Consider the following 13,415-nt stretch of genomic DNA (forward strand, 5'->3'; position numbering starts at 1 on the left):
CATCAAGAAATAATGCACCAGATAATTATAATGTTTTAGATTTATTATTTTTTTACATTTTATGGTGTATTCTGTAAAACCCGTTTAATAGATTTGTCGGGTTTTGCATTTAGACGCCTAATAATATTGTGTCACAAAAACATACTTTTTCAAAAGATATTTTTAGGATTTATGCATTTTGGATGAGTGTATAAGTTTATCTGAAATTCAAAATCCAGGCTTAGTGACCAAGAAGTTATATCTTACATTATTCATTGCTAATTTATAAGGTCATATTTCGATAAAATTATTTATTATGTTATAGTACAGGATCCGGCTGCAGTATTATTACATTACGTTAATCATATTTTTAATCAGAATCTAATTTTTACGTATATTTATGGATACGGGAATATACTTTTAACAGGGTGCCAATCAAAAAATTGCCGCAAATAGGGGTTGCCACATTTCATTCTTTTCTAATACTTTATACGGGCCCGGTAATAGTGCGTCGGGCATCTATAGCTCATATAATAAAAAAGTTTCAAGGCCGATCATCTCAAATAAGCAGGAATACTTTTTTTGAATAATATTTTAACCGAGAAAATATTTTATTGCTATTCAACAAAAAACATCACAAGAATGTAGCTATGTACAATGGCTATATGCTCCTTATGTTAACAAAATAATTAGGAAATATATAAGCAATCAGTTGCAAAATTTGATCTGTCAAGAAAACTCCCTAGGACTTTTTATAAATGTCAATATTAAAGTTGTATACCGTGCTAATTCACAATTAGAGCAAGTATTAGGTAAGCCTACTGATAAATTACCTTCATTACTTGGAGTATTGGGTCTTTATAAAATACCATGCAATTCCATAGAAATATCATGGATTAGTCAAAGAAAAAAAATTGGTCAAGTGCGAGTCGGACTCGCGTACGAAGGGTTCCGTACCATTCATTGTCTATACAACATTAGACACTATATTATTATAAACTTTTTTTCCGATTTAGCTGAAATTTTGAATGCGCGTATAAGTAATTTAAAAAAAATGAAGAAACACATTAATAAAAATTGTATTAATCAATAATAGATATGTAAAAAGTAAAAATAAATATGTAGAAATTAAAAAAACGATTAAAAAAAGTCGCCTTGACTAGGATTCGAACCTGCCTTACTACGGTTCTAACGTCATAGCAGCGTAAAGTCCTAACGCTTTAACCACGCGGCCACCGAGGACTTAAAAGATTCTATGTAAAATTCTTACTTAAAAGATAATGTTTAGTGAAAGTACTTTTTTATTTATAAACATTTATTTAATTCTGTTTTTAGTATTTGTTCTTATAGCGGCAACATAGATATATTATCTGTGAAAATTTCAACTGTCTAGCTATAACGGTTCATAAGATAGACCTTTGTGACAGACGGACGGATAGCGAAGTCTTAGTAATAGGATTCCCGTTTTTACCCTTTGGGTACGGAACCCTAAAAAAGGCTGTCTAAATATAAAACCGGAATCAAAGAACATATCTTCAATAATGCTTCAACACAGTTTTGGTAAAAAAAACTATTGCATATACATATATTAATAGTTTAAAATGTATCAAAAATTTAACAATTACATGGAATTAACGTTTGTGGGAGCATGAAAATGAATAACTGAATAGAAAATCCGAAATATGTAATTGTCCTTTAACTTCTTGTTCTCATTTTCCATAAATCTGTTTTGTTAATTAAAAAAAATCACAAAGCACAAAATAGACATTAAAAAAATACCAAAGCATAAAATGAATATATTCTAAGACTAAACCTTACTTGTAAGATAGTAATCCAGCTTCCGCGATACTAAATGTTTCTTCAATTAGATGAGTCCTATCCATAACTGACAACTCACTGTATCTATTAATTAATGTTTGCCACTGTTCGTTATCATAATTGACTCTATAATATCCAATTTGATCAAAATTAAACTTTAACCATTGAACGCCGTCGGGTTTCTTGATCTGAACTAAAAGAACCATATTTATGTAATAGGTTTTAATTAAAAATGAAGTTAAAAATCCATACAAAATAAATATGTACTTACTACTCTCTTCATTATAGGGAAAAAATATTTTTTCTGTAGATTTGCCTTGGTCGCTTACGTATGTAATTGGTATTGTCCACTTATATCTGCAATATATTAAAAGTTTATATTCTGAGAATAAACAAAATTAATTATTAGGTGTGAATAAAAATATATACAGGGTGGCGCACCTCATTCGCCTCGGTTGATTATACGAAAACGGAAAGATGTAGAAAGAAAATATTCTACGGGTATATGTGGGGAGACAATGTGCACAATTTAAAATTATTTTGAAATATACAGGGTGTTTCAGAACTAAGATCCATACCAAAGTTATATTTTTTCTTATGGAACACCCTGTATTTTATTTCATTTTTGGATTCCTGGGCCCAAAAAAAGGCATTTATTATAAGGGTTAAATATATTTAAAATCTTTGGTTTTTGAGATATTTAAAGATATTTAAATTTGCATGCTACAATAGAATAGATTATTAACACCCTGTTCCTTACTATTCAGAATTAATTCATATGCTGAGTTTAAAAGTAGAGAAATAAACTTTACTGAAAAATGGCATTGCTTCCTAAAATTTATACAGGGCTATCAAAAGTAGTTCATCTGATTTAAGAATATATTTTATATGAAAACTTCGTTATTTCAAATGCAACACTCTGTATTTTTTTAAATAAATCATAGCAGATTCAAATGCTCTTTCAAACTGTATTAGGGTTTCCTATACCTATCTAGCTCAGATTTTGCATAAAAAGTGATTTTTAAATAAAATTGTAATGCAGATAGGCTGGTATCGCTATGGCAATTTTATAGTGACAGTGAGTAACTATTTCCAAAGTCGACATTAGTTTATGGACATTATTATTTATAATTTATAACAGATTAATTAAATTTACCTACAATAGTTTAATAAATAAGTATTCATTATGTTATCAAGAAAAAAAAAGCGGTATCTGCTGGTGGACGAATAGAACTGTTACTCGTGATTTTATTTTGTGAGGAAAATTGCTTCTTGGCCTCAAGGGCTTATGCTTAAAGATGTCCAAATAAAAATCTTCCTGATAAGCGTTCCTTTGAAAAACTACTTGTCCTATTTCGCAGAGCTGGTAGTGTGATTTCTAAAAAAAACTATTAGGCAGAAACCTGTCATTGGAAGTGAAGAAAATGAATTTGCCATAATTGGCTCTTTTATAGAAAATCCATATATCTACAAGTCATCGTAAAATAAATCAAAGAACTACTTCTTCGTCTTTCTTAACAGAGTAATAAATACATATTTAATAACTATTATTTATTAAACTATTGTAGGTAAATTAAATAAAAGTAAACTGGTATAAATTTAAATAAGTCCATAAACTAATTTCAATTTTGAAAATAGCTACTAACTGTCAATAGAAACTTGCCATGACGACACTAACCCTTTTGGTTGCCATTTTATTGAAAAATTGATCTTTATTCAAAATCTGAGCTAGTTAGGTATAGGAAACCCTAATATGGTTTGAGAGAGAGAGAGAGATATGTGTTAAAGACGCATCGACTGTAGAGTCTTTTAGCGTCACTTTATCCCATTATTTATATATTTTTATATATGTCGATATCCTTTATATAATCCAACATAGCCTTATTATTTTGGTAGGAAAGGGCTACCTCAGGGTTATCCACGATACCGTGTTGTCTTCGTTTTAACGCGTTCTTTGGGCATTCAAAGATAATGTGTTTGACAGATATTGGAAGATTACATGTTTCACAAATGGGCTGATTCTGTCCTTTAAGGAGGTGTTCATGGGTAAGTTTCGTGTGTCCTAAACGAATTCTAGTGAGCACAACGAAATCTCTTCTAGGTAAGTTAATTACATTATTTTCAAAATAGTCCCTTTTGATTTCATGAAGCTTATTATCATTCATGTCTAAGTCCCATTCTAGTGGATTATATTATCGATCATATGTTTGCCATAATTCTTTAGATCTTGCACGGAGAAAACGAGGTTGGTTTTATGAGGGTTGGGAGTTTTTGCAGCCAAGTAATCAGCTCTGTCATTGCCAGGAATTCCTATGTGGCTCGGAAGCCAAAGGAAAGTGACGCTGTAGTGGTTGATATTGACCTTCTGTAGAAGCATTTTGATTGCCATAACTAGTGGATTGTTGGAGTAGAAAGTGGAGATATTTGAAATGGAACTCAATGAATCGGTAGCCACGACCCATCTCTTATAGCTGGAGGTCAATATATGTTGAATGGCCTTAAATATTGCAAAAAGCTCTGCAGAGAATATTCCCGTTATGGGACTTAGTGAGAAACACATTTCTTTATCAAACGTATGAAAAGCCGCTCCAGTGTGCCTATCAGTTTTCGAACCATCGGTGTAAACCAGTCGATTACTCTTGTACTTCGAGTTGATGAGATCTTTGAATTGTGCTCTTATAGTGAGATGTGAGCATTCCTTTTTGTTGTGGACTTTGAGTGATAGGTCAAGCGAGAGTGGGTGCAGACTCCATGGTGGAAACATACGGGAGAATGGCGCAATATTGAAAGGAGGAGGCAAATCGATTGACAGTCTTTCCTTTATATCTACATAACGGTGGTGTGATGCTGATTGATACTGTTTGTATCTATGTTTGATTTGGGGGTAAATAATTTTGAAGAATTTTTTGTGATTAGGGTGTTCCAGATTAACATGTAGACCAAACGCATATGCTAATAGGTGTCGTTCTCTAATATAATTTAGTGTGAGTTGTTCTGATTCACACATTAAGCCTGGTATGGGACTCGTGTGAAAAGCGCCCAGTGATTTCCTGATTCCCATGTTATGTCCCGCGTTCAGCTTATTTAAATAAGACCGCGGTGCAGACGCGTAAACTTGAGACCCGTAATTGATTTTGGATCAGACACAAGCATTGTACACCCTCAAAAGAGAAACATGATCTGACCCCCAGGTGGTGCCAGATAGAATTTTAATAATATTAAGATTAGTTTGGCATTTAGAGATTAAGTTACTGATATGAGTTTTGAAATTGAGAAGTGTGTCAAAGGTAATGCCAAGAAATCGTTGTTCATGCTGGGAGTTTATTCGTTCAGAGTCAATATATAGATTAACGGTCTTCGAGCAGTTTCTTTGGCGGCAGAAATGAACTGCAGCCGATTTGGAAGCAGAAAGGGATAAGTTTTTCCCCGTACACCATTTTGTAAGTTTATTTAGTGAAGTTTGTATGATGTTCTGACTGTATCCTGCTTCCGTAAAGGAATGATATATTACGATATCATCCGCGAACATTCTGAGAGAAACCCGTTTATCCAATGATGATCTGATATCGTTCACAGCAAGAAGAAATAACGTCGGGCTAATAGACGAACCCTGTGGGATTCCGCCATTGTGTGGGAAGATCTCAGAGACTGCATGCCCAATTCGAACCTTAAAGAATCTATCGCTCAAGAAACTATTTACGAATTTAAACATATTTCCCGTAATATCGAATTTTGTCAGGCTATACAGTATTGTGGCGTGATCAATATTATCGAAAGCTTTATCTATGTCAAGGAAAGCCGCTGTCAGATGTTTTTTAAATCTCATCGAATCTTGAACATCTATCTCAAAGCCAATTAGATGATCAATTGCGGATCTGTCTTTTCTATATGCAAACTGGTCTGGTAGTAAATGACCATGTTATTCTAAGTACCAGCTTAGGCGGAAGTTTATTATTTTCTCAAGAATCTTACATAAATGTGGCGTAAGGCTGATGGGCCTGTAGGCATCTGGATTGGTGATGGTTTTACCCTGTTTATGAATGGGCAAAGGATTGATGTTTTCCATGCTGTGGGAATATATGATGCATCCCAGATTTTATTAAATAATTCAAGTATGCAGTTAAGTCCAGACGCGGCGGCAGGTTTTTAATCATACTTATTCTGATACCATCCAATCCTGGGGAGGTATCTTTGCTGCGGTGTAATGCATAAGTCAGTTCAGAGAGTGATAAAGGTAAATTGTACACCATATTCTTTGAGTTAGGTGTGCTTATATGAGTTGGCATATAGTGTCGGTTGTAATGGGTGGCAAATACCTGCGAGATATCCTTGGGGTCTGTCACCCATTCATTATTAGACAATATGCCGGTTATATTCCTTGAGGGTCTGCACTTTAAGCTGTTAATTTTGTTTCAGATAACTTTGCTAGGCGTGCACTCATTTATAGAAGAAGTAAACTCATTCCAACTGGATTTTTTGGCTTTTTTAATAGTAAGTTTTGATAGTGCTCTCATTTTCTTGTATTTGGTAAAGTTTTCAGGAGTTGGGTGATGTTTGAACCGATTGAGTGCAGTTTTGCGCATTTTAATACATTGCTTACAGTCCTCATTCCACCAGGGAACGGGATCTTTATTTATGTTACAGTTAAATTTTGGGATTGAGAGTTCTGCTGCTTTAAGTATAGCTGTTGTGATGCTAGAGGTTGCCTCGTCAATGCTTAGTTGTGAGATTTTAGGGGGTATAAATATGTTATTATACTTTAACCAGTCAGCCTTATAAGTGTTAAATTTGGGTATTTCAGTACTGGCAGTTGACCAGTTGACAGGTGCAAGCATGGTAGGTATATGATCGCTACCATAGGTGTCATCCAGTGTGCTCCAATGGAAAGAAGAAGCAAGCGAAGAACTGGCTAGTGTCAGGTCAAGATTAGAGAAGGACGCCGTGCTTGATGAAATGAATGTGTGAGATCCATCATTAAATAAATGCAAGTGAAGGTTTTCTATAATATTAGCAATTGCTGCACCTCTACGGCTAGTTGAGTTAGAGCCCCAAAGAGAGTTATGAGCATTCATATCTCCAACAATTATGAATGGTGTAGGGAGCTGGTTTAGTAGGTTTGTGAACATATTATCAGTTAGCGTAAAAGACGGGGGTATATAGAGACTGCACACAGTAACTTTCATGGGAAGATATGTCGAAACCGCGCATGCTTCCAGTGGTGACGTGATTTGAATATCAGTGTATGGTAGAGAATTATGTATCAAGAGGGCAACGCCACCCGATGCTCTAGCACAATCTATGCGGTCTTTCCTGATGATATCAAAAGCCTTTACGGAGAATTTATTAGATGGCTTAAGGTTAGTTTCTTGAAGGGACAGGATTTTTGGACGATAGAGTCCCAATATAATCTTAATTTCTTCGAAGTGTGTATTAATCCCATTACAATTCCAGTGAATTATTGTATCGAAGATGATGAAAGTGTATCCATCTTCTCATAGTATTTTGTGTTGGTTATATGTTTTATATTTAATTTCTTTGTAGTGGGTTTGGGATTATTTGGTTCAGTAGTATTAGAATTGCTTTTTTGTTTAGGCGAGACTTTAGTTGATTTGGTTGAGCTTGTGTCTGAGGATTTTGATTTTGATGAGCAATTTGAATTGATTGAGGAGGAAGAATTTGATTTTTTGATAGTGTGAGCGCCAGTGGAGGCTCGGGAAAGGGTAACTGGGGTATTTTTATGGGTAGAAGCTGTAGAAGGGATAGGTAATGTTGGAGGGGGAGGGGGAGGGGTAATAAATTTATCATGTTTGATGGGGATTTGTTTTGATTTGGAGGATTGTTGGGACAGGGTTTCAATGGTGAGCCTGGGAGTGGGCGTTTGAGAAGGTTTTTTTTGTTGTGTAGTTGTTTTAATTGCTGACATGATTTCTGCATAGGATGGCCCATATTTTGAAGGGTTACTTTCTACTGCTTTTTTCGCCTCAAAGTAGCTTAGTTTTTGAGTGACTTTAACTTTCTGTATCATGGTTTCTTACTTATAGATGACGCAACCTTTATATCTAGGGGAGTGATTCTCGCCGCAATTGACGCAATAAGGGGGCGGATTACAATTACTTTCGTGCTTGTCTTTTCCACAAGATGGGCATGTGGCTTCGTATCTACAGTATGTGGAAAGGTGTCCTATTCTTTGGCAGTTAAAACATCTTCTTGGGTTTGGTATAAATTGTCTTACTTTACAGCGACGATAGCCTACATAAAAATATTCTGGTAGAGTTAAACTGTGTAGAGTAATAATGTACGTGTTCGTAGGTACAAGTTCACCATTTACTTTCCGTTTGATTTGGGTTATGTCAATCAGATTTTGTTCTGAGCATTCATCAAGTATTTCTTGCTTATCTTTACAATATTGCAGGTTACTACAGGATATGACTCCTTTAATGTTATTTAGTGAAGGATGTGAGGTAACTCTGCACTCTAAATTGCCAATCTTATTAATTTCAAAAAGTTTGTTTGCATGCTGCGGATCGAGTAGTTCAATTAGTAAATCGCCGCTTCGCAGTTTGCTAACATTTTTATACTTCGGAACTTTCTCTACAATATTTTTATGTATGACAAAAGGAGACATAGTACTAAAGCTATCAGTTTCCAAATTTGGACGTATCAGAAAAAAATTATCATGTTTTGTGATGTCATCAACCTCACTAGACGAGTCAGATGTGCTAGCTCTAAATCTTTTATAATTTCCTGAACTCTGATCACCAGTTTGAGAAAAAGGCGCACTGGCCTGGTTATCCACCAGTTTTGCCTTGGAAGGTAATTTAGGAAAATCTGAAATATTCATATTGTTCCTACGAGCAGCTAGGGAAAAAAGAAGTCGATCCAATCAGAGCCCCGCTTGACCAGACAAGGCTAATTACTGCCAGATTTCGCCTGGTGTCTGACAGGAACCGTTCGAGACTCAACAGAAGAGCCATTCATCCCCTGAGCACGGTATCTAACACCTTAGGATTGCTATAATGCTAACATATAGGACAATACAGGACATCACAAACGGACTAGGGTACCTCGGGGTCGTCAGATCCCGTACAATGTGACCTTTTGGCCTCAAAGTCCCCTGAGGGGAAATAATATGGTTTGAAAGAGCATTTGAATCTGCTTCCAGTTATTTAAAAAAATACAGGGTGTTGTGTTTGAAATAACGAAGTTTTTATGTAAAATATATTCTTAAAATAGATCAGCAAATTTTGATACCCCTGTATAAATTTAAGGAAGCAATAACATTTTTCTCTACCTTTAAACTCAGCATAAGAATTAATTCTGAAAAGTAATGTACAGGATGTTAATAATGTATTTTATTGTAGCATGCAAATTTAAATGTCTTTAAATATCTCAAAAACCAAAGATTTTAAAGATATTTAACCCTTATAATAAATGCCTTTTTTTGGGCCCAGGAATCCAAAAATAAAATAAAATACAGGGTGTTCCATAAGAAAAAGTATAACTTTGGAATGGATCTTAGTTCTAAAACACCCTGTATATTTCAAAATAATTTTAAATTGTGCACATTGCTTCCCCACATATACCCATAAAATATTTTGTTTCTACATCTTTCCGTTTTCGTATAATCACCCGAGGCGAATGAGGTGCGCCACCCTGTATAATTAGATGTGAATATCTAATAGGGTTACCAAGTTTTTACATATTATACTTTTAACTCTTTTTCTGCAATATATCTAACTGTTATGCGAACTCCCTATGTGAATTTGTTCTCGTTTATTCAGCAACTATTTCCAACTGTCAACACTATTTTATACTTTATCTTAGAAACATATTATGCTTAATCTGGAAGACCGATAGAAAATGTATGAACGATCGAAAAAAAAATTACGTCAAGATGGCGTGGAAATAACGATCGATGACATTAGCCATACAGTTTTACGCATAAAATGACAGAGATCTTTAATTCCAGACCAATACTGGGGCCTTTTTTTCGATTGTAAGGTTTTTTACCCGTATGTAATATTGGAAGTATCATAAGTAGCATCTGGATCTTTTAAAAATCTCTTTTGAGTTAAGGTATAATTTCCAGTTGTTGCATCATACGTGACGTTCACGATTGGGTATCCCATTTGTGCAGTAAAAGTATCCATCATTTCAGAAATATTAAAAGTACTTCCTATCTAAAAAATATTATTTATTAATGAGTTCTTAATATATCCGTGTACTATATTTTATTATACCACGGATTGAATTTCATCCAAAAAATGTTTTGTAACTGCATTACCATAAGCATATTTCTCTAAGTAACTTTTCACGCCCTTCTGAAAATTTGTTTCGCCTACTGTATCTTCTAACATACGAAGTATAGAAGCACCCTAAAATAAAATACATCATAATCGGCTATCCTTCTTTCTAGTAATATGAAATATAATGCAACTTAATGAGATATCAACATGAATAATACGCAAAATACCTTATTATATGAAATAGTATCAAAAATAGAGGTAATTTCATCTGGTGTGGTCACAGTTACTACTATTGCATGAGAAGATAAAGTTGCATCTAATGACAAAACTGGATGCAGATCAGAAGTTTGAAATTGAGACATCTAAAAAAAATAAAAATTATATTTTATGGTTGCCGAGATATTAAAACTGTACCATATTCCATGTAGGCTCGGCAGCGTCTGTCCCCTTAAACTCTATATAACTTGCAAACCCCTCGTTTAACCACAGATCATTCCACCAATCCATTGTAACTACACAAATAAAAACAACAAATTAATAATTAGATATTATTGTAGCATTTAAATGGGTAAATCGTCTTAAATACAAAATGTGCAGATCTACTTAAACGATGCGATCCAGTCACAAGAATCTTAGTCTTCATTTGTTTTTGGCGGGGAAAAACACGTCAAGGATGTCGAATCCCAGTTTAAATAGGGCGCTCAATATGCGGAACACTTCTAACTACCAACTTTCCTTCTTAGCGTCAGTGAAACGTGCTAACCTGCTAACTCCATTTTTTACATTAATTAAATAATTTTCATACGTAAGTCATACGTTTAATACAAAATTTCTACGTTAAATTTTTAACAAAATATTGAGTTTTATTGTTCCACAACGAGTTCCCCAACAAATATTATTGTTATCTCTTTATTATATTAACGCATGAATATACTTGCTACATGTGTACATATTTTTTACAGTTTTTTTTGCACTTCTGTAAAATTATGAATAATGGAGTTATATATAAGGTCGCACACTAAATCGAGGCGCGTCGGCGAGGCGTCGCCATGTGGAAATTTCTTTTTTGTCTGCTTGCCATGTATTTAAATGGAGCAACGCACATTAGAGCGCGCAGCGACGAAGCGCGCCGCGGTATTTCCGTCAAGAAGTCGGAAGACTTCTTTAGCAACTTTTTTCCGTCTCCCGCGTTTCGGCGCGTGGCAGTGTGCGTACTCACAACAGAAATAATTTTGTATCTCGAATCTCTTCAGTTGGCTTTTTGACTAGGAACTAGTGATACCTATCAATGATAGAATTGTATTTTTAAAGGTAAATTAGGCAAACAGATTTTCATAAAGGAATATTATATTTTTTTAGTCTTTCCTCACTAGAGACAGATGGACAAAATGTTTTTCTATCAAAGATTTAATATAATTGAGTGGTGTAGAAGCAAAACCGGCAATCTCCACTTTTTGACAAAAGTGACAATCTCCAATTTTTTTATTCTAATTACCTAAATATATAAAAAAATTATGGTTTTTTCATAAACGATTCATTATTACATTATTAGTAATTTGTCTCTTCAGAAAAAATATGATGAGTAGAGATACCCGGTGTTTTGCTTCTAAAACCCTCAATTGAGGAGTTCGTAAAATGTTTCCTTTATATTTTATAATACTGAAAAATGTCATGTCTTTTAATAAATCAGGAAAAAGATGGTAAAATTCTCCAAACTTCTTTTTTTGTTAATCTTATGAGTCCAAACTTTCCTTTTCTTCTTCACCTGCTCTTCCTCTTCCTCTGTTAGAAAAGCACAAAAAATACGCTTTCGTCCGTACTTGTACTCATTGCTTTAAAAACTAAACTACAGTAAGTAAAAAACACTTCGACTAACTAAATAGCGTTTCCGCGTTTCAAAAGCGCGCTATAGTGGGCGCAGTCCCTTCGCAGCCGGAAAAAAATCTCTTCCCAGCGCCGCCGCCGCGCCGCGGTCTAGTGGGCGACAACCTGTAGTTGTTTGACACATTTCACCGACGATAAAAATATCGTAGTTTTTGTTTTAGTAAAAATAAAATTCGACTGGTCCTGTTATTAAGTTATTAGGAGAAAATATTTTTTGATTTTTCATTTTCGATTATTTTAAATTCGATAACTTAGTACCTAATAAAAAACATTTTGCGAACTTTTTGGCGGTCGCTGAATTTGCTTACCTAAGTTTCCAAACCAACTGTGAGCCAGTTCATGGGCTATTACGGTGGCCACCCTTTGTTTATTAGATGAGGAATGCGTAGAATCGGTGTATAACAATGCTGTTTCTCGGTAAGTAACTAAGCCCCAATGCTCCATTGCACCAGATACAAAATCAGGAATAGCAACCATATCTGAAAAATTGTTTTTAAGTTATGGCTTGCTAACTCTAAAATGCTTATTATTTTAGAGTTAAACAAAAAATATGCTAACATTAAGTTTCATATTGTTTCGATATATAAAATAACATAGGTACTATAATAAAATAGCATCTTGATAAGCATCCTTTCTAAAAATATATTTATAAAAGTAACAAGCCGTGAAAAATTCCTTAAAAACATAAAATACGACTTCACCTGGTCGTCCTAAAAAAGGACAGAGAATAAAAAAAACCTTTGAAATAAAATATCATGTTACTTTATGTCAATATATACTTTCACCGAATATACTATGCTAACTAAAGCCTGTAGGACCTTCAAAGTTAGATGTAGAAGAAAAGTTTACGTTATGATTGACATGGTACAATTCAACACTGACATTCTATAATCAAAGTACTCTTTTAGGGTTAAGCTGATTGAGGTACCTAATCATCTAAACAGCAGACTTATGATCTGCTACTACACACCAAACACTGAATAAATTATAATGTGTAACATATGACATGGATGTCGACTTCACGTTTCGTTTGAATTATGATCGATTGTCTTTCCCCAGTCGTCCTAGACGCCTTTATTTTTTTGACCATGCGATATTTATTATTTTAGGAAAAGACCATCGTTAACTTACTTACCTAATTTTGGTAGTGGATAAGGTATGCCAAAATAAGTAACATAATATTCAATAACTTTTTTTGCAGTCTCTCCGGCATATGTCGTTTTATCTATATTTCCTGGACTAGCATACACCCTAAGAGGTGTTAAAGTTCCTAAAGAAAATATAATATTAGTATCAACTAATAATCAATAAATATTTTAAACAGAAATGATATGCATTTTTTTAGTTTTGTAAACAATCAAGATTGCAAGGGATTAATCAAGATATACTACAAATCTAAAAAGTTTTATCATATTAAGTCTTATAAATCTAATAAAATAACTAAGCATCTTATCAAAAATCATTATACTGGATCGACATTTTTGGCCT

At 34.1% G+C, this 13,415-nt stretch overlaps 1 protein-coding gene across 4 annotated transcripts in view; it reads right to left on the reverse strand.

Moving 5' to 3' along the window:
• Positions 1-13,415, reverse strand: part of LOC115891196 (glutamyl aminopeptidase-like) — a 151,159-nt gene that overhangs the window by 25,845 nt on the left and 111,899 nt on the right. For all 4 annotated transcript variants that reach the window (XM_030911610.1, XM_030911607.1, XM_030911609.1 and 1 more), the window contains 8 exons: positions 13,063-13,197; positions 12,236-12,406; positions 10,458-10,555; positions 10,271-10,405; positions 10,038-10,172; positions 9,808-9,977; positions 2,069-2,154; positions 1,798-1,990 (listed from right to left, as the gene is read on the reverse strand). In XM_030911610.1, the coding sequence (XP_030767470.1) occupies positions 1,798-1,990; positions 2,069-2,154; positions 9,808-9,977; positions 10,038-10,172; positions 10,271-10,405; positions 10,458-10,555; positions 12,236-12,406; positions 13,063-13,197 (1,123 nt within the window). The remainder of the gene's footprint in view (positions 1-1,797; positions 1,991-2,068; positions 2,155-9,807; positions 9,978-10,037; positions 10,173-10,270; positions 10,406-10,457; positions 10,556-12,235; positions 12,407-13,062; positions 13,198-13,415) is intronic.

Source organism: Sitophilus oryzae, unplaced genomic scaffold (assembly GCF_002938485.1).
Source record: "Sitophilus oryzae breed Bouriz unplaced genomic scaffold, Soryzae_2.0 scaffold_980_pilon_pilon, whole genome shotgun sequence".
NCBI classification, from domain to species: Eukaryota; Metazoa; Arthropoda; class Insecta; order Coleoptera; family Curculionidae; genus Sitophilus; species Sitophilus oryzae.